At 42.5% G+C, this 27,560-nt stretch overlaps 1 protein-coding gene across 2 annotated transcripts; it reads right to left on the minus strand.

Annotated features, from left to right (window-relative positions):
• Positions 1 to 4,288: 4,288 nt before the first annotated feature.
• Positions 4,289 to 27,558, minus strand: TPMT (thiopurine S-methyltransferase). Of its 2 annotated transcripts, none has more exons than XM_006072519.3 (9): positions 27,412 to 27,558; positions 21,083 to 21,266; positions 19,852 to 19,944; positions 16,710 to 16,842; positions 12,859 to 12,911; positions 12,132 to 12,206; positions 7,010 to 7,095; positions 5,398 to 5,442; positions 4,289 to 4,987 (listed from the first exon to the last, which is right to left on the minus strand). In XM_006072519.3, the coding sequence occupies exons 2-9, from the start codon at positions 21,220 to 21,222 to the stop codon at positions 4,875 to 4,877; spliced, it is 738 nt and encodes a 245-aa protein (XP_006072581.2). In that variant the 5' UTR covers positions 21,223 to 21,266; positions 27,412 to 27,558; the 3' UTR covers positions 4,289 to 4,874. The 2 variants fall into 2 exon arrangements, with proteins under 2 accessions (XP_006072581.2, XP_025121866.2); XM_025266081.2 differs by having other exon boundaries at positions 21,083 to 21,283; positions 27,412 to 27,524.
• Positions 27,559 to 27,560: the final 2 nt, after the last annotated feature.

A 27,560-nucleotide genomic window follows, 5' to 3' on the forward strand; every position in this document is an offset into this window, starting at 1 on the left:
GGAAGTGTGTTCCAGAGAAATGAATATGAAATTAGAAAGTTGATAGTTAATCATCAATTTACTGCATGCCCACCCTCTTGTAAGTGGTTTGCACAGGTATCTTATTTAAACCACATGACAGTCCTTACAAGATGTGTTATTTTCATCACCCTGTTTCTGCCATAGTGTTCGCAGAGGTTAAGTTTCTTGCCCAGGGTCACGGGGCTAGGAAGCGACCAGGCTGGGCTTTGAAGCCAGGCAGTTTTCAGAGCCCACAGTCTTAACTATCCCAGTCATTTTCAATGTTGGTTGCACATGGTAAATACCTGGGTCTCATCCTCCAACGAGTAATTTGTCCAGGGTATGGTCTGGCAGCTGGGATGTTTTATTTTTATTTGGTTGCACCGGGTCTTAGTTGTGGCCTGTGGGATCTAGTTCCCCCACCAGGGATCAAGCCCAGTCCCCCTGCACTGGGAGTGTGGAGTCCCAGCCACTGGTCCACCAGGGAAGTCCTTGGGCAGCTGGGATTTTTTTAAAGTTCCCTTCGAGCTTATCATGTACAGCCAAGTTTGAGAACCAGTGATACAAAAGTCCCTCAAATGACATCAAGTTAAATTCTTTCAACTTCAATCAATATGGAAAACATAGAGAATATACAATATGTTTTAAAAAAAATCTTCAAACAGGAGGTAACACAGTCTCTCAGGAATCACTGTGGAACTACAAGAAATCACTTTCAGGAATTCTCCCCTCAATGCCTGCATGAACATTGTCTTTGGCAAAATCACTTATCAGATCATTTCTCCTCATTTAGAGATAATTACCATGATCATTCACCCTCTTATTTGCTAGACTTCTGAGAAAACAGGAAATCTTTATCCCATTAAATCCCCTGGAGGAAGATTTAATGTAAGATAAGAAAGAACATTTTCCTACCGAGTGTTACAAGATTCAAAGATGATCTGTGTATTGGGACATAGTAATCAACTTAATATTATAATTTCAGACTATAATACATTGTCATTCCAAATAGAAATTGCTTTCTGCAGTGATCCTTAAGAAAAAACATTCAGGAAACCTAAATTTCCACCTAAAAGTGGAATATTTTTAGAATTAATGTTGTCTAATAGAAATATAGTAAGAGCCATGTATATAATATTAAATTTTCCAGTAGCCAGATTTTAAAAAGGAAGCTAGTGAAATGAGCTGAATTGGATATGCATATTTTATTTAATCCAAAATATCCAAAATGCTATCCTTATGACATATAATCACTGTAAAAATTAGTGAGATATTTTACACTCTCTGTTTTATTAGCGCTAGTCCAGTGTGTATTTTGAATTTATAGCACATCCTTTTTCCGCTCAGTAACCCCATGCAGCGAGTGATTACGGCAGAGGAACAGTTAGACCTCTAGTTAAGAGATCTAGAACAAGTCTCTGGTGTATTACCTTCTCAAGATGCTTTCCAGACGGATTTCGTGGATGTTTGATGTGCCTTTAACTTGTCTCTGGTTCCACATTGTTTTAGAACGAATCCAAAGACCACCACCCCAAGCCCTGCCACTCACTGCTGACTGACGGAGCCTCTATCCTACGATCAACTCCGCTTGGGGAGGAGCCTGGCTTCTTCTTGATCCTGTGCTGCCCTCGCGTGGCAACCGGCGGCACTGCGCCAAGAGGTTGGAGGTGTTCAGCAAGGTAAACCAGACGAACCTGCAAGAAATCCGCCTTCTATAAGAATGGTCACAAAAAAAAAAAAAAAAAAGAATGGTCACAATAATAGGTCTATCATTTGTCCTAGTAGACAGCACAGTGGTTCTGGAAAGCCCCATGGCACATACACACACAATCGACTCTAACCATTTGCTGTCAACACTCTAATCGGTAAATATGGAAATCTAACTTTGTGGCATTTGATCCGGAGCTGAGGCCTTCTCAGTGACACAAAGCTTCAGAACTAAAAACGTGTAGGTTTGCAGCCTTTCACAGCTGGGATACTGCTCCAGCGTTCCTGTCCACCCAACCGCCTCCCACCCCCAGCCACTTGTTCTTTTTCTACTTTACCAAGTGTATGGAGTCCAATTTTCCTTTCTATCTAATCTTAAAATTGTTATCTTCAACCCTTCTTTCTTTTTCTGAAGAGAGAAGAAGTTCCAGAAGACCAATGCCTAGTGCTTGCCTGTGTACACAGAGGGAGACGAACACGTTATTTTTTATTTAATTTTATTTTTTTGGCCTCACCGTGTGGCATGTGGAACTTCCCCCACCAGGGATGGAACCTTTGCACCCCGGCAGTGGAAATGTGGAATCTTAACCACTGCCACCAGGGAAGTTCTCAGTTCAGTTGCTCAGTCGTGTCCAACTCTTTGTGACCCCATGCATTGCAGCACGCTTGGCTTCCCTGTCCATCACCAGCTCCTGGAGCTTGCTCAAACTCATGTCCATCGAGTCGGTGATGCCATCCAACCATCTCATCCTCTGTAGTCCCCTTCTCCTCCTGCCCTCGATCTTTCCCAGTATCAGGGTCTTTTCCAAAGAGTCAGTTCTTCGCATCAGGTGGCCAAAGTATTGGAGCTTCAGCTTCAGCATCAGTCCTTCCAATGCATTTTCAGGGTTGATTTCTTTCAGGATTGACTGGTTTGATCTCCTTGTAGTCCAAGGGACTCTCAAGAGTCTTCACCACAGTTCAAAAGCATCAATTTTTCAGTGCTCAGACTTCTTTATGGTCCAACTCTCACATTCATTCATGACTACTGGAAAAACCATAGCTTTGACTAGCTTTGTTGGCAAAGTAATGTCTCTGCTTTTTAATATACTGTCTAGGTTGGTCATAGCTTTTCTTCCAACACATGTTTTTTAAATGGATAAACTAATGAACACTTAAAAGGATGCAACATACAGGCAGCAAACCCCAATGTTAAAACTTTCCTTTGATGGTTCTCTAGTATTTATAGGAAGCACTGTTAGGAAAATAGCATTTATCTAGGAATCATGCTAAGCACTTGCTTATCTCTAAAGTCCATGTTGAAAGGTTTCTCAAGTACCTTATAGAGTATAATCCTTGTCACATATAAACACATGATCATTAATAAAAGAAATTCCTTGAGCCTAACTCTGAGTTTCCTATGAAGAATCTTTCCTCCTCTGTGGTGAAGTCTCCATGGATTTCCTCTGTACTTTCCTCCAATACTCCTCCCTTAGAGGGCCCAGGAATAGCACAACCATCTCTTCCTGCTTCCACCTAGAAGGAGCCCCAAAGGGGACAAAGGGTTTGAAGAACGGGTTTTGTGGTCAGTGGCTGACTGCTGTGCAAAGTACCAGGCGGAAGAGGAGGGGAAATGGAGACCCAGCTCAAGCGGTGACAGCAGAGAGGGGGTGCAGGGTGACAGGCCGTGGAGTCTGGGGATTGAGTCAGCGCTCAAGCAGGCGGGCTGCTGGTTTTGCAAGCGTGGAAAGACACGCCACACACATGCAGTTAAGAAGGAATCCCAGAACAAGTCCAAGGACACAGTTATGTCGCAGAGTGTACCTGACAATGACCAGAGGCAGGAAGACAGCCAGTGGCACAGACTAGAAGCATCTCAGTCCAGGAGGAGAGACGCAACTTTTGAACCGAGAAGGAGCAAAGACAGTAGGCACCTTAGCTCGGGCTTGGGAGCTCACAGGAGCAAAAACTCGCTACCATTGCCAGCCTGAACCCTTCCTGGGTTGGCAAGGTTTGAGTTTCAGGCCAGCCTTGGGGGACCTCCGTAATAGGCAGGTCTCCGTCACCTGCGTGATTCCCTGGACCCGACCTGGGGTCCAGTGACATCTCCAGCTCTGCTTTCCCCCAAGGGTACCTTGCCCTCCAGCACTCACCCGCCTATCTAATTTCATAAACTTGTGCCCCCACCATGTGCTGGGCTCCAGTGGTGAGGGATTGGTGGTGAGGGGTAAGTGGTAGAGGCTTGAACGTTTCGAGCACCCACAGAAAAATGAGCTGGAGCTGTATGGTTGGAAATGAGAATCTGGAAATGTCAACGCTTCTCAAATTTTCACACACACACCATTAAATAATTTTAATAATGCACCCCAGCCTACTAAAATGAGCTAAACAAGCTGAATCGTTTAGGTATTAGGTGGTGCAGTAAGAGAGGAATGTCTGATTTAACAAAATGTGACTGTTAGTGAAAACTGAAAAGTTTTGAATCTAAACTTTCATAATGAACAGACATGAACCCACCCCTAAGTACACCTTCACTTCTTAAGACTTTATCATTTAAACAAGATTAAATTAAGAGAAACAAAAAACTGCCAAACACAGGAAAAAACTTCTAAAAATGATTTATTTTTACAGTTTGGGAAAAATATTTTGTTCCCTATAGAGTGGTCAATTTCATTAGTTAAAAAAAATTTTTTTTCATTCTGTTGCATATAAAATTATATAAGAAGAAAAATGTGAAAAGGAATGCTAGGATTTAGTACAATTTGAGGGTTTATAGTAAAAATTAATGTTTTATTAGAATGTCTTAGATGGTTAGCTTTTACCTTGAACCCTGTTAAAAGTGCTACATCTCCTCAATGCTTCTAAACTTCATAAAGATACCATTTTTTTCTATTATATTTGTTACATACATTGCATTTATTTATTTTTTAATTATATGAGTAATACATGCTGATTGTAAAAAATTCTTACAATCAGTAAGACATACAAGTATAATATTTTATTCTCAGTCATACACTTCTTTCCAAAATATGTGCTTTTTCTAAAAAGTTATAAGCATTTTTTAGCAAAGATCTGTGATATGATTTGTGAACAATTTTTTCCCCAAAAGTCATCCATTTTCATGCCTTAGCACAATTTTCAATTGTTCAAAAACATTTTGATATTATTTGCTTCTATTTAGGTCTCATTTACTTTTCTGTAAATAGATATAACCTTTCAATAATCTGGTCGATTCCCCAACTTTTATGTCGTTCTTCAAAAACATCAACCTTCTCTAGACATTGAATATTGCATACTGAACCTGAAACAAAAAGAAAGTGGCAAGTTAAAATTTTATGACGAATACAATCAATTCTTCAAAAACATATCGTGATTTAAAAACTGTGTGTACTGAAGATTTTTCCTTTCTTTTTAATGAAAATGGGAAAATACTAAGAGTACATTTTCTCAACTCCGAATGTTATTATCATTTTTAACTCCTAAGAGTTAAAATAAATATACCATCTCTCTAGAAGAATTGAGATGTCTTTAACATAAACATACCATTTAGCTAAAAAGGCATATTACAGAGATGGGTCCCTTTTTGGGGGATTAAAATAGTCTCCAATAAAATGGCTTTGGACTTTTAAGTACTTCAGATATTAATAGTTTGCTAACAGCTCAAAACAGTTGACTTTACTTAGAAAGTTATAGCACACATCTGTAACTTACCGAACAATTTTTTAACTTCCTCATCTGTAATGTAAAATGGTGGACCTAATTAAAAGAGAAACATGGTGAAGAGCAAGCTCTACAGATCTAATTCTAAAGAGAAACAAATCTTCAGGGCCCACTTCTCAGCTTATTCCCAATGATCTAGGGATATTCCTTCCACATACAACTCGATTATCCAAATAGGTGAGGATGGGACACGTTTTCTGCTTCTTATTTTGCACATCTTATACCAAAGACCAGCTAACCACTGGTAATGGCAGACGCGCACCTCCAGCTTACATGAGACGCTGAGTCAGCCATGGCACTTGGGAGCAGGGACGTGAGAGTGGAGTTCATGAACAAATTCCCCTGGGACTTGCTGCTTCCAGAGCATAGATTTTCGACCGTGCACAGTCCCTCATTCTACACACTCTGCCCATTTTGCTGCAGGCACTTTAAAGGAAACAACTTCTGCCCCGTTCTAGAAGGTATTCTGAGCCTCCACCCCAGACAGAGCCTGCTCTGTCTGCTTCCCACAGGCCCTTCCTTAGGCCTACTGCTCAGGAAGGGAATTTAACACATTATTGACTGGGGCATTTTTGCTGAAACTAACACCTGTGGCTGGCGATTCATTATGTAAGTGAATTTTGAAATGTCTCAGTCAGTAACATTCTGGTGGCAGAGTGGTAAAGAATCTGTCTGCCAGTGCAGGAGACATAAAAGACACAGGTTCCATCCCTGGGTCCGGAAGATCCCCTGGAGAAGGAAATAGAAAACTGCTCCAGTATTCTTGCCTGGTAGATCCCATGGACAGAGGAACCAGCTGGGCTATATGGGGTCGCAAAGAGCCAGGCACGACTGAGCACATACACACAACACACAAACGAAAGATGTGTTAACATCTCTCTGGTCAGTAAGTTGCTAAATCACATTTGCAGGGCTGACATCTGTCTCCCTTAGTTTTTATTTCCATCTGAATGTTCCCAGACTTAATTATAGCCACTAGGTCTCATCTTTTAATGAGTTTTCAAGAACTGACTTCTTCAAACAGAAAAAAAAAAATACTAACATTAATATGTATAAAACAAGGCACTTTTTAAAAAGCTCTATTAAAATCCAAACGGGAATGTTTACGAATTGAAAGTCTATGCACTTGGTTTTCACTTCTTCCTGAAAAGCCATGACTTAAAAGGTCAAGCGTTAATGTTCAAACACATTTAAATGAATCCAGAAGAAAACATCCCTTTTACACATTCAAAAAATATACAGTTATTTTTAACACATGCTACAGTCCATGGGGGTCACAGAGAGTTGGACACAACTTAGCAACCGAACAAGAACATGCAATAAATTATAAAATTCCAGCAATTAAAAAGCAGCAATAGTTTAGAGATTTTCCTGCCCACCTCCTACCTTCCCACGTGCGCTTCTCACCCCATCTTCCTATGAAGATGTAATTGTATTTGTTGGCATCAGCCCAACGCATCCATCCCCCCATCACGGCTGACACAGACTTCATGTATATAGGCAGGATGCCTCCCATGAGATAAAGTAGGAGAAAAAAATGCTATCCCCGTCATAGAAATCAGGAAACAAGGCAACCAGAAAAAGAACAAAAAGGAAACTGTACCTGCATGTTTAGTTGGATCGTAAGAAAAAACAGACAAGAGGTACCGAAACCCAGGTCTTGTTAGGGACAACATTACATCTGAGTAGCTGAAAAGAATACAAAAAGACATGCGTTACATTTCTTTACAAAGTCAAGGCCTGTGGAGGACCAGATGCAGGGAGGGAAGCCCAGCTTTCCTTTCCTCTGTTACTGAGTTTAATTCTCCAAAAAATCACATGGAGTCGAGTCTTATTCTAAACAGCCAGAAATGGGCTCAGCAAATGATGTTACCCACCTAAGCTGGGAGATAAACAAGATGGGAATCAAAAGGAGCTCTTGGGACTTCCCTGGAGGTCAAGTGGTTAAAACTCCGCACTTCTAAAGCAGGGGTCGTGGGATCAATTCCTGATAGGGGAACTAAGATCCAAATGCCTCAGGGAACAGACCGGAAAAAAAAAAAAAAAAAAGGAAGTCAGGTTCAGGAAAGAGCCCCTCAGACCAGAAGATGTCAAATAAAGTGGAGGAGAGGCTCCTTCCAGAGTGACTTGGACCCCGGAGGCCGGTCAGCTTTGAACATGTATTTCCCGAAGCACTGCCAGTTCTGGGGCAGTGGTTCCCAGACCAGGCTGGTATCGAGATGACCTGGGCATCCGTGGGAAGAAAAGATGCCTGGGCGTCAGTCATCCCAAAACTGAGTCAGTAGGTTTGCTGTGGGGCTGGGGATGCTGCAGTCTAACAAATATTCAGGGTGATGGGGTGGTTGCCAGGGGGCTCAGATAAGAGGCACAAAACAATCCCTTTCCTCTTTTTAGCTGGACAGAAGACTCATAAACGGGCTTCCCAGGTGGCGCTATTGGTAAAAAAGCCATCTGCCAGTGCAGGAGACATAAGAGATGCAGGTTCGATCCCTGGGCCAGGAATATCCTCTGGAGGAGGGCATGGCAACTCACTCCAGTCTTCTTGCCTGGACAATCCCATGGACAGAGGAACTTGGTGGGCTACAGTCCACAGGGTCACAAAGAGTCAGATACAACTGAAGTGACTTAGCACGCCCGCGTGCAAGACTGATAAACAGGTCAAAATTCAAGAACATTAAAGTTCTGCAAGTATGGCATGACCCCTGAGCGCCACTGCAGCTGTCCCTTGGAGCAGGTGTCCTGGGCGGCAGGCAATACCACTTCCCAGCCATGTCTGATGGGTTCAGAGTGGGGACCAGATGCTAACAGGGCCCATCAGCAGACCAACCAGGAGACAGAATGATGAATTTGACCAATCAGATGACTCCACTGGGAAACTGAGTTAGATCCAAAGGGAAGTTGGTCATAGATGGACCTAGAGATTGTCATACTGAGTGAAGTAAGTCAGACAGAAAAGGATAAATATCCTATGACATCCCTTATATACAGAATCTAAAAAGAAATGATACAAATGAATTTATTTACAAAACAGAAACAGATTTGCAGTCTTAAGAGAATAAATTTACCATTACCAGGGGCAGAGGGGAAGGATGGAGGAAGGGATAGTTAGGGAGTTTGGGATGGACATGGACGCAATGATGTATTTAAAATGGATAGCCAAGAAGGTCCTACAGTATAGCACAGGGAACTCTGCTCAATGTTATGTGGCAGCCTGGACGGGAGGGGAGTTTGGGGAAGAATGGCTATATGTATATGTATGGCTGAGTCCCTGTGCTGTCCACCTGAAAATATCATAACACTGTTAATGGGCTATACTCCAATATAAAATATTGTTTGTTGTCATTAGTGGATAAGTTGTGTCTGACTCTTTGCGACACCACAGACTGTAGCCCATCAGGCTCCTCTGTCCATGAAATTCTCCAGGCAAGAATACTGGTGTGGGTTGGCCATTCCCTTCTCCAGGGGATCTTCCTGACCCAGGGACTCAACCCATGTCTCCTGCGTTGAAAGGTGGATTCTCTACCACTGAGTTACCAGGGAAGCCCCTAATATAAAATTAAAAGTTCAAAAGAAAAAAAAAAAAAAGAGGAGTTGATGGTTTGCTGTGGTCTTTGAACTAAACCCTGAAGTTGCTGTTCTGGGCGGTGGCTGGAGCTGAGAAGGCTACGGGCTGTGAGTCAGATACGTGTGAGCAGGAGTGTGTCGGTGGAGGAAGCCGAGTGCTGAGGCAGGAGGACAGAGGAGATGCACACAAGGAGGTGAGTGGCCACGAGAGAGACAGACAGAGGTCAACAGGCTGCAGAGCTCTGGGTAAGGCGCTTTGGCACTTGGCATACGGGTTTCCACCGGGTCCAGCTGTGATGCCAGCCCTGTCTGGAGCCCTGGGAGAAATCAGGGAGGCTGTCCAGGGTGGAGATTAGGAGGGCGGGCTCGCCAAGGTCCCCAAGCTCAAAGTTCAACCTCTCCACCTACTGGCTGTGTAAGCTTGACGAAGTCTTTACCCCTTTGTGCCTCAAGTTTCCCCATCTGTTAAATGGGGATAAGACTAGCAGTGAACGCACAGGCGGTTGTGAGGATTCAGTGAGCTCACACATAGAAAGTGCTTAGAACAGTATGTATTCAGCACTTGTATGTGCTTGTAAGCACTTGTATTAAGCACAGTATGTGTTAAGAAGTCAGGGACTTCTTCCTTCGGCATCCACGACATAAACGCCCCTAAAACTCCAGCTGGTTTGAGCTGGTCGCTCTTCCTCACATGCAAAAGAACCAGCCCTAAGCAAACTTCTGAGCAGAAACCTTCGCGTCTTAACTTTCTGATTATCATTTTTAAGAAGAAAGAACTAGCTGTTCCCATGAAGTGATGAGTCAGATGGGTTCGGCAGGGTGTCCTGGGGCTCACCAGCATCCTTCTTCTTGGAATGCAGACTTTCTCAACTTGTTTCCAAAAATTCAGAAAAATGAGAGATATGATTGATGTTAGACAAAAGGCCTAAGAGTCATAGCAGAAAACACAGCAGTTCTCGCCCACATGTAATCTCAGCAGGAAGACACCCAGTACTGAAGGCAGGACTGGGATAAAGCACTAAGTACCTTAAATGTAAGATAAAGTTGTGGATCTGTCCAATGGCTCAAAATAAACAGTTATTCCGGAAACAAAGGCCAGTGTTCTCAGGAGTTCTTGGGTCTGTGACCACAGACACACTCACACACACACAGAGATGGCTGAAAGGGGAGAAAAGAGAAGAAGGGCACCAGGAATACAGAATCCAGAGGAGCCTCATGACTCTTTCTTACCATGAATTAAACAGTTCAGGGGCCACTTGGAAGGCCTTCATTTCTAGGACGGAAGAGGCAATAGTAGCTGCTGGGAAACGGTATTTCCCTGGTTTTCAGTCTAATTTGTTCTCATTTATTGACTCAACACATACTTATTAACCTTTTACTATGTGTTAGGAGAAGGAAATGGCCACCCACTCCAGTATTCTTGAAGCCTGGAAAATCCCATGGACAAAGGAGCCTGGTAGGCTACAGTCCATGGTGTCGCAAAGAGTCGGACACGACTGAGTGACTTCACTTTCACTTACTATGAGTTAACGTTTTATATCTATTTGGGGTTGGCCAAAAAGTTTGTTTGGGTTTTTTCCACAGCAGCTTTTGGAAAAGAACAGAACTGGAAATACAGAAACGACGAGGGCCAATACCAACGTGCACTTGTTCAGTTATTTCCCCAGCATCGTGTGTTTTTAGACACAGTAGGAACTTAACGCGTTATTTGTTGAACACTGGAACGAAAGTTTCCAGTAACAGGAGAACTGAAGCGATTGTTGAAGGAGGGCGTACAGGGGAGAGGCAGGAACAGTCCCGCTAAGGATGGTCCTTCAGGGAACGATGACTTCCAAGCATATGAGGTAGGGAAGGGTCCCAGAGAGGGAAGAAGAGAGACGCAGTGTCAGAAAGAAAAGGGAAAAATACATATTGAGGATGCGGCATGGTCTAATTAAAAAAAGATGAGGTGTGGCAACAAGCCTAATTCGTCAAACAATTCACTTTTAAAATCTGAGACTTCATTTCACTGATGTGTAGTCCCAACCCTTTTGGCCACGTGCTATGAGTCTGCCTCCATAAAACTAAATAATTCAATATTTATGTGCTACACCCACATGAGTCTGTGAATGACATCTGGGTTGGAAAGTACACAGGAAGGATCACATTTCACTCAGTACGTTTTCTCATAGTTTAATTTTCTCATAAGACCAGGTAGAGATGAATGGCCACTCAAAATACCCAGATCAAAAGCCCTAATACAGTAACGGCTAATATTTAAACTGTCATTTAGGGTCGACACGGTATTTTCTGCATGTGTCATTTCTTTCCATTCCCACCACAGCCGTATGAGGGGGCTGAGGCATGGGCGTGGCTTTAACTATTTTTATTTGTTTTATTTTATCTTCTGGCTGCACTGCGAAGCGTGTGGGATCTGGTTCCTACACCAGGGATCTCCTGCAGTGCAAGTGTGGAATCTTAATCCCCTGGACCAGCGGGGATGTCCCTGAATCTCAATTCTATCATGCTCTTGCTTGCCACCCTGTGGACATATAACTTTTAACCTCTCTGACCTTACTTTCCTCATCTGTAAAATGGGAATAATGATGGCCTAATACCTCACAGGGCAACTTTGTAGATGAACTTGTTGATCAACATAAAGCATTTCAACAAAGTCTGGCACATGGCAATAATCCAACAAATATTATTAGCTGGTGGGGTCAGTGGCAACCCACTCCAGTGTTCTTGCCTGGAGAATCCCAGGGACAGGGGAGCCTGGTGGGCTGCCGTCTATGGGGTCATACCGAGTCGGACACGACTGAAGTGACTTAGCAGCAGCAGCAGGGTCAGTGGAAGTGAGGAGGGTGGTATGAGTAGAAATATTACAGTTTTACAGAGGAGTAAACTGAGGCTTAGAGGAACTGAATGTTCTGACTAGAGTAACACGGCTTAGAAGTGACACAGCCACAAGTCTTGTGCCTGTGTCCCCACAGCCAAATCCTATACTTTTTAGACCAAGATACTGTTGGATACAGGTCTTCTAATTCCAAATACAACAAGCTATTCCAAACTAGTAAAAGTCTAGGAATCTTCTATAAACCAGAAAAAGTACGAGATACTGAATTAAGGCTAAAAAGGGGAAAGGGGGGAAACAACATAATTAAAGAAACCAAATCACTAACCGTTTGCGATCACTTGGATTAACAGCGACTAAGGCTCCTCTGTCCCAAATCCTATCAAATTTGCCAATATTTGCTCTACCAGAAAGAAAAAGAGAAAAAAAAATTCTGTAAGAAAAACCGAATCTTTAACAAGACAGGGTTCCCCACGGAATGTGCTGGAACCTCACCAGCAGTTAAGGAATTGGGATCTCACAGATGCTTTCCTTCAGAATCTCTAGGGATGTGCTGACACATGTGTACACGTGTGTGTGTGTGTGTGTGTGTGCAGCTGTCCATTTCCGCCTAGTTCTGGGCACTGGTGGCAGCAGCTTGGACTTGGGAGCAAAGGAAGCACGAGGGACACTTTGCAACAGCTCTGCTCTCAGCCCCTGGAACAGGTACAGGAACTCTCAGAAGAGATCTCCCCTCTGTCCGTCTAAGACTGAAACGCATTTCCATTACAGACACAGGTGTGAAGTGGAAGACATTTTCTTCCCCTCCTTTTCCCTACCTTCCTAGGATCAAAATAATCTTTCCAGAGCTTAGAAGTTACCCAAGGACAAAGATATCATGTGTGCAGACATGTAGGCTCCAGTAAAAACAGCTGCAGAACACAGACTCAAATGAATGTTTTTCATGGATGCTACTGCAGATTGGATGGAAGTGATAAAAAGATTCTCAACCTACCTCATCACTGTCTAGCAAACACTCAGATTTTTAAAAGTGGAGAGGAAGACATCAGTCCTACCTGGGAAGATCAAAAAGGTTGCAGCAATACAATGAAATGTTCCCTGAAGAACTCTGCAATGAAAAAGTAAAAAAAAAAACCAAACAAAACATTTTATTAGGAGGTACCTGAATGGTCAGAGGAAAAAAAAAAGAAAAAGAGGGGACAAAACAGAGCGTAGGTAGTAAAGAATATGTAATTAAAAACATAAAGGACATAATTTCACGGCAAATCATCTTCACACATCATTTGTTAAATGTTTATTTTTTTAATTGTAAAATAAATATGGACCACATTATAAAGAATTTCAGAGAAGGCAATGGCACCCCACTCCAGTACTCTTGCCTGGAAAATCCCATGGATGGAGGAGCCTGGTAGGCTGCAGTCCATGGGGTCGCTAAGAGTCAAACTTGACTGGGCGACTTCACTTTCACTTTTCACTTTCATGCATTGGAGAAGGAAATGGCAACCCACTCCAGTGTTCTTGCCTGGAGAATCCCAGGGACGGCAGAGCCTGGTGGGCTGCCGTCTATGGGGTCGCATAGAGTCGGACACCACTGAAGCGACCTAGCAGCAGCAGCATAAAGAATTTACATAATAAAGAAAAAACCTGCCTGCCACCATCTGAACAGTGATTCTCAATCATTTCGGTGAGCTCCTCTCGATTTTTTCCCTCTCACTTCCTGCACCTTGCAACTTTCACAAATATTTTTTAACTGAAAATAATGGCACTTTAAAAAATTAAAAACCAAAAAAAAAAAAAATTAAAAACCAGTATGGGATTCTTTGGAATCAACTCAAAAAAAAAAAAAAGAAAAGGAAAATCAGAGATTGGTTAACCCTGAAAATCAATTAGCACTTACTCTGGAACTTGTTAAATTTTAGCAAGGTTCCCTTTAGCAGAATCTTGACATTTTAACTCCCTTAAAGACGAGCACACAGATCGCTCAGTTACCAGGCAGACATTTTAAAAGTGCAGTTCTGTTGACTCCCCACTTTCTCTCTTTCACTGGCCAATGAGCATTTATTTCCCAAGCGTCTAGTGGACAGGATTAGCCCGGGTTCTAGAGACTGCAGTAAATCTGATACAGGCCCTGACCCCGCTAAGGACAGCCTGGTGGGGGCAGCGAGGCGTGGGAACAGAGAGCCACCACGATACAGGATGGGCTGTGCTGTTCTGGTTGTGTGCCCAGAACTGTGGGAACAGAGCAGACAGAGCGGGGACTTCACTTCACTGCCCTCGCTCGGGGAAAGGAGGAACAAAAGGTGGCCACGGATGAACCAGCTAGATGCATCTGCTGATATCACAGTGGTGGGCAGTGAGGAGCCTGGGCTTAGGAGAGGGGCAGGGTAGGAGAGGTACTAAAGGGCCTGAAAATATTGGATTTTATTCTGAAATGAGGTGCCAACAGAGGCTACGATGAGAGAAGCACAGGCCTTTGAAGACCCGTCTGGAAACACAGGGAGGAGGGGCCTAGAGGCCAGGAGAACAGCCCATGAATGTCAGTTCAGGCTGCAGATGGGACTCACTGGGGAGGTTTACACAGACCTGGTGCCAGGCCCCACCTCTAGAGGTTATGACTTAATTAGCCTGAGCACTGGGAATCTTAAAAGATCCACAGACAATTTCAAAGGTGCCACTGGGGCTGAGACGGAGAAGGCAATGGCACCCCACTCCAGTACTCTTGCCTGGAAAATCCCATGGTTGGAGGACCCTGGTAGGCTGCAGTCCATGGGGTCACTAAGAGTCAGGCACGACTGAGCGACTTCACTTTCACTTTTCACTTTCATGCATTGGAGAAGAAAATGGCAACCCACTCCAGTATTCTTGCCTGGAGAATCCCAGGGACGGGGGAGCCTGGTAGGCTGCTGTCTATGGGGTCGCACAGAGTCAGCCCCGTGGCTTCAGCCACGACTGAAGCGACTTAGCAGAAGCAGCAGCAACTGGGGCTGAGAACCATGGCCCCCAGGAGGACTAGCCTCTCTGGACCGAGGCAACTGGGATTCTTAGACGATCTAAAAATGAACTGGGAGGAAGCTGTAAAATAAAGTACTCTCAAGCTTCCTACTGACCTGAGCGATTAATTTCAATCTTTAGAACAGAGTACTTAGCGAGAGACTGAATATACAAACACACAGTGGCCAGACTGCACCTACCAACAACTCATGTCTGATAAGAGAACTCAGACCCATAGCCTCTGGAGCAAGCAGCCTGGGAAGTCAAACCTCAGCCCTGCAGGGTGGTGGTCAGCTGACCGCCATCCTCCCTGATTTATAACACCACCCCTCCTCCCCGTCTCTTCCAACTCAAACATGCTTCCCAAAGCAGTCACCGGGGTGCTGCTCCGAGTTAGCCCATAGCACCTGAAGCCTTCACATCTTTCACCAGGAAGCTTTCCCACCCCACTGCCAGGCTTTAAGCCTCTGCCAAATGCAATTGGCTGACTCCCTCTGAACAAACAGTCTCTACTTGTTCTCATTTGGGTAGATTCTGTTTATTTCCACATTATTATTCCAAGCTAGTGCAGCAGCTTCACTGGATCATTCTGGTCACAGGCAGAAGACAACTCTCAAATCTATCATTTCCAGCCCAGACACTGCCCCACGCTTTGGAGACAGTTGCCAGAACCCCCTTCTCATACCACACATCTTTGCAACTAATCATCTCCAGAACAATGCTCATTTTCTCTGCTCTTCAACTTGTTTCTCCTGTACTCTCTGCCATCCAACCAGTCATCTGAGCTGGAAATGTAACCTCATCACCCTCTGGATTCCCATTCAGTTAATCACCAAAGCCTTCCCAGTGTGACACCCTAAACATGGCTTTAAGCCATCTGTTCCTCTAAGCACCCCATCACTCTCCCAGTGCAGCCCTTCAAGTTCTTTCCCGGACCACTGCTCACAACCTCCTATCTGGTCTCTCTGCCAGGGGGCTACCGCCCTTCAAACTCACTTCCCTTGAGGCTACAAGGGTGAAAGTGAAAGTGAAGTCGCTCAGTCGAGTCTGACTCTTTGCAACCCCAGGGACTGTAGCCTACCAGGCTCCTCTGTCCATGGGATTTTCCCGGCAAAGGTACTAGAGTGGGTTGCCATTTCCTTCTCCAGGGGATCTTCCCCATCCAGGGATTGAACCTGGGTCTCTAGCATTGCAGGCAGATGCTTTACCATCTGAGCCACTGTGGCTGGTTGCAAAAGAAAGCCTGGCTGTCACGTTCCCACTTAAAACCCTGTGGTGCAGAATGAGGTACCAGCCTCACAGGGCACTTGAGCTGGCTGACCTGACGCCCTGCCTGTCCCAGCCCTGTCACCACACTTCAGGAAGCTCCCCTTAGGCTGGGTTAGGAAACTTCCCTCTCGGTTTGCTTAATACCCCAAGTCGTTTCACTGAGCTCCCTGTATGACAAACAGTCTCCTATGCTTCTCTTTTCTCCTAAACTAAGTGATTCTTTAGGGCAGGGACAGTGTTTTCATCTCTTCTGTGTCTTACGCAGGGTGTGGCACTTGACAGGTTCTCAGAAACATTTGTTGATAAATTAAAAAGCCAACAAACCCAAACCAAAAATATGACAAATAAGCTTTGATCTTGGCTTGTCATGTCTAGTTGTTCACATCTAGCTATGGTCTATCTTTTTATGTTCCTTATGCTATACAAAGTCTGGGTGAATCTGATGATTAAGAGGGGTCACCTGATGTGTATAGTGTCTTCACTTATATATTGTTTATCTTTTTCTGCTCCTTATGCTACATAAAGTCCTGGTGAATCTGAAGATTAAGAGGGGTCATCTGATGTGTATAGTGTCTTCACTTACTCATGCTGAGAAAAACCTTTTTTGTGGGGTATGGAAATAATATTTGCCAAAACCAAAACACACCTTGAATATTTTGGCTCCAGGAATTTCCATAATTGGTTCTTCTGAGTAAGAAAGATTCTGCTCCGTAAAAAAGTCCCGTATCCCAAGTTCGCTGATTTCCACGCCTACTACACTGTGTCCTCGGTCTGCAACCCTGCATCAAATCATATAATTACACTTAAAGTTTTCTTTCGAGTACAATACTAAATAAAAGCATATACACCAGTGAGCATATATTTTCCTTAATTTTATGAGATTTGTATGAATTCAGACTCACAGGGTTTCACAGAACATGCAGATCCACAGCAAGCAGATTTATATATTCTCTACATATTCTATATAACATAATCTATATATTCACAAACCCTATGCTATGTGGAGTTCTGAGAAAAGGTTTTATAGGACCTTGGGGAAATTTTAAAAGCTTGGAAAACTATACCTTAAAATGCTGATTTACTAAAAATGGACTGGATTGGAAGAGTTTTTGATTTAACAGCATCCTATGAATTTGATATGCTTTTCAATTTCTCGAAATCAGCTCTGTCCATTAAAACTTTCAGTGATGAGAGAAGAATCTCTACCTGTGTTGTTCAATCCAGCAGCCGCTAACCACGTAGCCTAGGGCCCTTGAGCCGTGGCTTGTGTGATTTAGTTTAAATAGCCACATGGGGCTGATAAGATATAGTACTGGAGTACACAGGGCTAGAACATGAGCATCCATTTCTGTAACAATGCTAAAATTTCCACTTATCTACACTAAACCCTACCCAGAATTTTGTTTCATTACCATATGCAAATAGCTAGTATTCTCCTGATTAGCTTTATGGTTACAGGATTCAGTCTTGGGATCTTAGACTTCAGGGAAAACAGAACTGGTGGCACAAATACCCAGGTACAGTATTGATTTTTATGCCACATTAAATAAACACATAAGTCATTTATGCTATGATGCAATACAGGCCTTCTTAAAAACCACTGCACCATGCAAAATCATGCAATAAAATCATGAAGTTTATGGGGATGGGAGTTGGGATACACATTAAAAAAAACTTTACTGTCCCAATGGAATATTATTCAGTCATAAATAATTGAACTCTTGCCATTTATGACAACATGGATGGGCTCTGAGGGTATTACGCTAAGTGAAATGAAATCAGTGAAAAACAGCATATAATCTCGCTTACATGTGGAATCTAACAAAAACAAAAACAAGCTTATAGATACAGAGGGCAGACTAGTAGTTGCCAGAGCGTGGGGGTGAGTGATGGGTGATATGGGTGAAGGAAGTCAAAAAGTACAAATTTTTACACGTGGAAAAATGAAGCATAGCCTACGGTAGACTCACACAGACTGGATTATACTGTAATACATTGCCCTAAGAAAACCCAAAATCTAAGAAAATGTCCTAAACACTATGTTAATGTTTTTGAGTTTCAGCTAATAGTTTATCTATTCACGTTGGATATCTGTATAGACCTTTAATACACAAATTTATTACGTAAGTGAAAAATCCTCTAACATAACAACTTTTATACAATAATAGTCATGTCCAACTCTCTGCAGCCCCATGGACTGTAGCCCATCAGGCTCCACTGTCCATGGAACATTCCAGGTAACCTGGAGCGGGTTGCCATTTCTTACTCCAGCGTTTCTTCCCCATCCAGGGATTGAACCCCCTTTTTTATGTCTCCTGCATTGGCAGGCAGATTCTTTACCACTGAGCCACCTAGAAAGCCGCCCACAATTACAGTAGCTGAGTTCTGGCATTCTTATTATAAATGACTTTAGACCCTAAAGTCTAAAGGAATCTTCAGCAATCACATTTAATCGGCTGTTTCCTTATACCATTTTCTAATCTTGCCTCAAAGCTTCTGCTAGAACCAGGTTGTTAACACTTATGACAATAAAACAATCTGTTCATAGAGTTAATGTTTTTCTTGCAGGTAGTTTCCAAAGAAATTCTCTTGTCTGATTCAGTGAGTCAGTTAGGATGTAATGTTCTCAATTTTGTGGCCACCTAGACGGAGCCTGGTGGGCTGCGGTCCATGGGGTCGCTAAGAGTCCGACATGACGGAGCGTCTTCACTTTCACTTTTCACTTTCATGCACTGGAGAAGGACATGGCAACCCACTCCAGTGTTCTTGCCTGGAGAATCCCAGGGACGGGGGAGCCTGGTGGGCTGCCGTCTCTGGGGTTGCGCAGAGTTGGACACGACTGAAGTGACTTGGCGGCAGCAGCAGCAGACTCTTTAAGGCACAGCAGCCACTTGCAAAAGCTCTCAGCTACAAGTTGCGGGAGCGGTGGCAGGCTGCAAAAATGTCACTGTCCCCACTCAAAAATCCACTCCCAATGCACACATATTCTGTGGTTTGGCCATCTATATTTTCATAGGGAACAGAGCATTTTTAAGTTACTGTATTTTTCCACTTACTAATCGTTTTCATATATTTTATTTTTCTTTCCTGCTTGATGATCAAAGTTCTCAGTGTTCATGCTTATAAATAAATAGTACATCTTGGCACATAGATAGGATCTGTACATCAATCATTACAACAAATTCTGTATAGGAAACAATTGTCAGGGTAACCCATAGTGAGGGTGGCTTGTTAGTTAAAGTGAATTCTTTTCACAGAGAATTACTCACAAGAAACACTTTCTTTATCACTGGTTTTATTAGCAATGATTCATGAAAACAAAAACTCCTACGTGCTGGTTGAGGGAGGGAGGGTTGAGCTGAACTGTGGACTATATACATTCTTGCCAAAAAGCTGTAATTCATTTTTCTGTCCACCTCTATTTAAAATACATAAAATTAACTTAGCCACATTCCTAAAACACCTACAAAAACTAAACCGTGCACAAAGGTGAAGGAGAATTAAGATGAAAAACTGGTTCCATCTTCCCCTCTCCCATCTCAATGGTTCTAAACTAATTCTTTTTCTTAACGCAATAAAGAAAAAGACAAGTTCACCCCTCTGTTTAGGCAGTGTCTTAACTGTTTGAAAATATTGCCTCTATGAACCCATCCATAGTAGTCTACTAAATATAGAATCCCTGTACATTTCCTGAGAAAGGAACTTTTAAAACTTACATCCTATTAAATATTCACCCACAGTATTTATCATCAAGACAAGAGAGTATGTTCATGCTTATCTGCTCATACCATTTCATCTCAACTGCTTTTCCACAAAGGGGAAAAAATACCCGCAGTGCTTTCTCGCCTTTAAGAAAAGTATCCAAATACTTCTTTAATAGCCTGGGAAGAAAAAAAAAAAATGTTTTAATTAGCCCAAGGCACAGAGGAAAGGACTACAATCATATAATGCTAAGTACTTTTCATGCATTATCTCACATAATATTTCCCAACAACTTTTACTCAGTAGAGAACCTTGGTTATTAAAATCGCCAGTTTACATATGAAGAAACAGAAGATTAAGCAGCTTGCTCAGTCATGTAGCTAGTGAGGGGTTAACCTGACCCAAACCTGGGATTTTCCTGGTTAGTAATTAAAATCAAAATTTTATTTTTCGTTAGTTGATATGTTTTAAAAATGTATACCTATGTGATAGAGAAGGAATGGCAACCTACTCCAGGATTCTCACCTGGAGAATCCCATGGACAGAGGAGCCTGGCTACATGGGCTACATAGTCCATGGGGTCGTAAGAGTCAGACCACCCATCACGACCTGTGTGTATGTTCTAAGGCCAGCTACACAACAGAGAGAACGCATACAATGGTTCTGGAATGATATCCCAACTAGTACTCAGTGTGCAAATGTAATAATAATAACAATGTTCCCTGGGCAGTCAGGGTGGCTGCCTGGACGAAGGAACATCTGTCATGACCACTTTACTTGCCAATGGGCCATCATTTATTGCTGCTGCTTCAAAGCTGACTTCTACTACCATTATTGCTCAGCATGAAGCTCACATTAATTTCTCTCAACTTCTCTTCTTCCACCATGTAGACAGTACTTTAACATTTGAACATATGCTATTGGAAAGCAGTCATAACACCACTACTCTTCAGTATAAAGAGATAGTAGCATTAACATAGCTTGAGCATCTGGGTATGTATAAACACACGTGACCAATGAATAGGTGTTACAGGGGATTAAAGTAAGACATATTTCAAAAATTGAAGATGCCATCAACTGTAGGTCGCACCATGATTTATACTCCACAGGAAGAAATATCACTGCCAATTAAACCATGACATGCCACAGATGCATTCTGACCTCAAAGATGCTCAAATGTGAAAAACTAAACCTGTGTATCTTAAAAATCAGTCAAATAATGTGTACCTATATTATTATTTCTATTTCCAAAGTCAGTTTTTAATGGGGCATTTCTGTTATAGACCAACATTTAATATAAACATAAACATTTCTTACTGATGTCCTTGTTCTTGATGAAATCCAATTTTGTGGTTCACCCACTTTTCTTGCCATTCTTCCAGAGTCAGCACTCGGTCTTTCTGAACCTCAGTGTTTGGGTACTCTTCACTGTCAAGTAAGGCTCTTGTATCACCCATGATTTTGTAGATGGCTCTGGCTCACAACCAAATGTCCCCAGTGCCTAAAAATGAAAAATGTCTGTAATGGTGTCATGTAAGGGCATTTCAATTCTATGATAAATGAAACAAAACTCTAATATTTCCAGCAGTGTAGCTTTAAAAAAATATTTCAATATTCAAGGAAAAGCCACACAAAAGTTACTTTTCAGTGAGTCTGATGGTAACGGCATACCTCATAATCCATATTAGGAAGGATCTTTAAATAAATTGAATTACATCTTAGAGTAAAAGAGTTTAACTTTTTAAAAAAGAGAGAGAGAGTAAAAAAATAAATAAACAGGCAGTATAACTTTTGTTAGCTGAGAATTTTTTCTAACATCTCATTCTTTTGCATTGGCAGGCGGATTCTTTACCACTGAGCCACTAGGGAAGTCCCTTTAACATCTCGTTCTTTAATTTTGAAAACTTCTTTTAATGTTTACTTATTGTTTTTAACCAATGTTATGTTGTACACAATTTAGAGTTCAACAGAGTTATGGAAGCAGGTCCCCATTTCTAACGAGAGGCAACCATCTTTAATTCTTTTAGCTGAATCTTGACATATAACTCAAAATATGACTCAAATACCATGCTTATTTTGTATCTTAATTTTTCACTTCTAGGAAGCATCTAGAAAATATCAGCATTTAGCCCTCTTTGAACTTGCCAACACACACAGACACACACACCACCTTCTCATTTTTCCTATTGCATCCATGCACATGTAGCATATTTGTGATTAAATATTTCAAGTACACATTACAATGACTAGGTAAATACTATTCTCAGCTAAGACATGTAGAATTCTATGATTACTTTTCCTTTTCTGTACAACTTTTTTATTCTATAGTTAATAACTATCTGGCTTTTTCATTTATAAAATTTCTATGTATTTATTACTAATTCAGCACTAAGTTCTCCCAATCCCAGTCTCTTCAGTTATCAGATATCCTATCAACGTCATCTTAGAGAAGAGCCTTCTAACGTGGATGCTCTCTTCTCGTGGTACACAGCTGGCCTTCTGGGGTCCTTCCCGATCATCATCCTGAAGCTTTCTTTTTTATCTTGTGCTGGATCCCCTGTTTCCTTAATTGGCTATCCCCCTCTTTTTTTTGTTATCACCCTTATATTGGTAAAGTATAACCTTCAGCAGCTTTCTGAGAAAGGGCGTATGGGAGAAAAGGGTTTCTTCTGCAACTTTGCATGTATAAAATATCTTCATACTATTCCCCACCCACTGGCAACCCACTCCAGTATTCTTGCCTAGAAAATCCCATGGACAGAGGGGCGTGGAGGACTACAATCCATGGGGTTGCCAAGAGTCGGACGTGACTGAGCCACTAAGCATTCCCCATCCTTGATGTATAGTTTTGCTGGGTAAGAATTCTCAGGTGGAAAACATTTTCACTCACAATTCTGAAGAAATCATTCCCTTATCATCTAGCTTGCAGAGTTAATGCTTAAATTCAAAGACATTTGGATTCCGATGGTTTTTCCACGTGGCCAATATTTTTCTCTCTCTCAAAGCTTTGCTTTGTTCCTTAGTTGGTGCAATTTCATAATTCTATGCCTTACTCTGGGTCCACTTTCATCTGTTTGGTGTAGTTCTTTTAATCCGGAAGCTCATATTCTTCAATTCTGGAAGAAGTCTTGAATTATTCAGATGATTTTGATCCCCTCCCCCCTTTTTTTCTATTTCTCTTTCTCAGACCCCTTTTATGTGGTTGTAGAACTTCCCAAATGGATCAAGTGGTAAAGAATCTGCCTACAGTGCAGCAAACACAGGTTTGATCCCTGAATTGGGAAGATTCCCTGGAGAAGGAAATAATGACAGTACATTCTAGTATTCTTGCCTGGGAAATCCCATGGACAGAGGAGCCTGGCGGGCTACAATCCATGAGTTCCCAAAAGAGTAAGACACCACTGAGCGACTAAACAACAATAACAATAGAATCTCCTGACCCAATACTGTAAATCGCTCATATTTTTTTTATTTTCTAGCTCTTCACTGTTTGGCTGTATTTTTTGAGAAATCACCTTATTTTTATCTTTCTATTTAGTTCTTCTTTCCTGCTTTCAAGTCTTTACTTCTTAAGAGCTCCTTTTTGTTTCTGATGCTCTCTTTTCATTTTATTTTTATGTACAGAATGGCCATAATATTTTCTTTTATTTACTCGCATGGTTTGTTACTGAGTCACTTTTTCTGTTGGTTTTGTCTTCTGTCTTCCAAACTAGTGACTGTCCTTAAATGCCTAGCAATTGCTTAGTCACTCAGTCATGTCTGATTTTGTGACCCTATGGACTGCAGTCTACCAGGCTTCTCTGTCCATTTAATTTTCCAGACAAGAATATTGGAGTGGGTCGCCATTTCCTTCTCCAGGGGATCTTCTTGACCCAGGGATTGAGCTTGCATCTCCGGCTTGGCAGGTGGATTCTTTACCACTGAGCCGCCAGGGAAGCCCCCTTACCTACTCACATTTAAGAGTAAAACCAAAAAGCTGATTATAAGGTTAAGTTTGTGGATGGAGCTTACTGACTCTAAACTTTAGTGTAGAATGATGTGAGCAGATATCATTTGGAAACTTAGATGTCATGATCTTTATTTATTTATTTGGATTCAAGACTTTCCAAAAATGGACCTTCTAATTTCTGTTGAAAGCTTGAGTCCTTGAGACCATGATTCTATACTCACATGCTGCTGCTGCTAAGTCGCTTCGGTTGTGTTCGACTCTGTGCGACCCCATAGATGGCAGCCCACCAGGCTCCCCCGTCCCTGGGATTCTCCAGGCAGGAACACGGGAGTAGGTTGCTATTTCCTTCTCCAACGCATGAAAGTGAAAAGTGAAAGTGAAGTCGCTCAGCCGTGTCCAACTCTTTGCAACCCCATGGACTGCAGCCTACCAGGCTCCTCCGCCCACGAGAAAAGGATAAAAGCGGAAGGAGATGCCAGCATTCATTTGCTTGTGTTCAGTTAATTTCTGTACTTTCAGTATGGTACTCCCATCCCCAGCTGTGAACTGTATCTTCCCAGTCCAAAGACTGTACCCTCTCCAGGGAATAAACCTGCAATGGTCTGCTGATGCCGTGAGGAGCAGGAAGTTGAGGAAGGGATCAGGAACTTAGCTTTTCAGGAATCAGAATTTCAAACAATTGCCTTAATTTAGACCAGACCCTTCCATTTCCCAGAGATACCTGGTGCTGCTAACGTGAGCACTGGGGAATTCTACACTACAAGTAGGATTGCTCACTGGCTTCCCCATTGCTGGTTTAGAATTTAGCTTTCTTCAGTCTGCAAAATCCTTCACCACTTGTCCATCTGCTTCCTTGATTTAGACATTTTATTCTTCTCTTCTGTCCTTCCTTTAAGCCTTTAAAAATCCTGTTGTTTTGGTGGAGTTTCAGGAAGGAATAAAAGCAGATGCATGGATTCAGTATCCCACCTCTTTCCCACAAGTCTGCATTTTCAAATATTTTTCTTAAACCGTTTTTTTTTTAAATGGGAAAATGCATACAAAGGTGTTGACCTAAAGAAAAACACACAACCTAAGAGTTATGAGTTTCAATTTTATTTGGGGACCTCACTGAGGACAATAGCCTGGGAGAGAGTCTTTTAGGGGCACAGCCTTTCAGAGCATAGCTCCGGGAAAATGCTCCAAATATGTATGTTCTGTACATAAGATTTTTTTTTTTTTTTTACTAGGAAAAATATGTAGCCTAGCATGCATATGCATGCTAAGTCACTTCAGTCGTGCCTGACTCTTTGCGACCCTATAGAACCTGCCAGGCTCCTCTATCCATGGGGATTCTCCAGAATACTGGAGAGGGTTGCCATGCCCTCCTTCAGGGGATCTTCCCCACCGAGATTGAACCTGTGTCTCCTGTGGCTCCTGCACTGCAGGCAGATTCTTTACCGCTGAGCTACTGAGGAAGCCCATAGTCTAGCATACATCTTGGTAAAAGATTACTGCTAATCACAAAGAACAGATACTTCAAGTTAATGATTTTAGTGATTTCTGTGTACAAAAAGTTGCAGAAATCTGGGACCACTGTAATTCTCCCTGAAGTATGCTATCTAGGGGCCATTGATCCAAAACACATAATGCCTCACTCTTATTTTCCTTCCTGAAGTCCTGAAACACTTGGGGAATATCACTCTCTGCAGGGGGTTGCAATTTAACCCTTAGTATAACTGGATGATGAGCAATACTCTTTGTTCCTTATTTTTTTTTTTCCTTTACAAAGAGGACTAAGGAAAAAAGACATGCGAACATAACTGCAAATCTACCTGAAGGTATGTGGAAAATGTCTGCCTTTTCAATATGAAATTTGTTACATAAGGACAATACAACACAATAGTTCTAACATATCCTTTGAATCATTAGTGAAACTAATTTGGTTTGGATTACACTAGCAGGCTAATCTTAGTGGAGTTAATTTAATGATTCATCTATGAGAACAGCAAACATCACGGAAAAGAAGTTCTTCAAGAAAAAGTTCCCTTTTTGACAAATTGGGCTTCAGTGTGCTTAGGATTTAATGGAGAATAATGGAGAAGGCACCTCCCTTGGAATTAAGAACACAAATCACTTTCCAGCAAACAGTTGTTAACAAATGGCTTTTGAAAGGCCCTGACATGTCAGGAGGTGATTCTTGAGTCTTCTGAGAGGTGGGAGGAGTATCTGACTATATCGTGTATAGAGAAGCGAGTTGTAGTTTTCCCATTTCCATTTTCAGCCACAAATTTTGACACCTGAACTTGAGCCTGATTAAAACAGTTCTCTACTTAAAAGGGAAGCATTATTTTATCATAGAACAAGGGCAGCCTATTGGGCTTCCCTTCTATCTCAGTCGGTAAAGAATCAGACTGACACAAGCAATATTCTCTTTGAATGTGCCTGCAATGCAGGAGACCAGGGTTCGATCCCTGGGTCGGGAAGATCCCCCGGAGAAGGAAATGGCAACCCACTTGCGTCTTCTTGCCTGGAGAATCCCATGGACAGAGAAGCCTGGCAGGCTCCAGTCTATGGGGTCACAGGAGTCATGACTGAACAAAGCACAAACGCAGCCTGGAATAGTTCAGCTCTGGCACGACTGAGTGGCTAACAGTAACAGTCTCTCCTCCCAGCAGGCGCCAGTGGTAAAGAGCCTGCCTGCCAGTGCAGGAGACATAAGAGACCTGGGTTCAATCCCTGGGTCAGGAGGATCCCCTGGAGAAGGAAATGATGATCCACTCCAGTATTCTTGCCTGGAGAATCCCATGGACAGAGCAGCCTGGTGAGCTACAGTCCATGGGGTTGCAAAGAGTCAGATACGACTGAAGCAACTTAACACACATACCCCTCTCACACAGACTTGGTATCATGAATATAATTTAGTCATTTCTTAGCTGCTCTCATAGCTTCTCAACATGTGCTTAACTTGTCCACGTCCCTTTCTGGAGAAAGAAAAAATTTCCTTCTATAACAAGATAAAACTGCAAAATTATAAGAATCAGGACAGGCTAATTCCACAATCATATCTTACCCATACACAAAAATAGCAGATGTGCACAAATCTCCTTGGGTGTTCTCCCAAGTCTGGTTTCCTCCTCACCTTTTCAATAAAACCACGTTTCTGCTTTAAATTTATTTTAAAATTTTAGCAAATTGAAAATTTAGTAAATTGAAGTTAAATTTTCCTAAATTAAAATTAGTAAAATTCAGTAAATTTACTTTAAAATTTTGGTAGATTGTAGAATTTAGAAAACTGAAGTAAATTTAAAATTGAAGATTTTAAACTCAAGTGCACAAATTTTAAGAGTGTGGCTCAGTGATTTCCTTTTACATATGCATACACCTACGCATTTACCATGGCGCAAGACACAGGATATTTACAACACCCCATTTCTCCCACTTCCCCGCCCCCACGCACCATTCATTATTCTGGCAAGTATTTCTCATTTCTTAAAATCAACCATACCCGACAGTGATTTGGAGATCACTTTAATCAGGGACTCAGAAAGGTCACTCATTACCCATTCCCACTAGGCTCCCCGAGTCCATTTCAGGGCAAGGATTGCCGGGCGGTGCGCGCACGGTGGGGTGCCCCGTTCCCGATTCCGATCACACACTCACACTCGCAAACGGCCCGTTGGTCACCGCCCCTTCCTCCGCGCCCAGCGGCCCCTACCTCGTGCGCTGTCCGCCCGCCGGCCGCTGACTCTGGCGCTGCCCAGGGGCCGCACCGGCTGAAGACCCGCGCCCCCGGCTCAGCCCCACCCCGGGCTCGCCCCTCCCACGGCGCACAGACCCCGCCCCCCTCCCCAGGCGTCCTGGCTT

This window comes from Bubalus bubalis, chromosome 2, assembly GCF_019923935.1.
Source record: "Bubalus bubalis isolate 160015118507 breed Murrah chromosome 2, NDDB_SH_1, whole genome shotgun sequence".
NCBI classification, from domain to species: domain Eukaryota; kingdom Metazoa; phylum Chordata; class Mammalia; order Artiodactyla; family Bovidae; genus Bubalus; species Bubalus bubalis.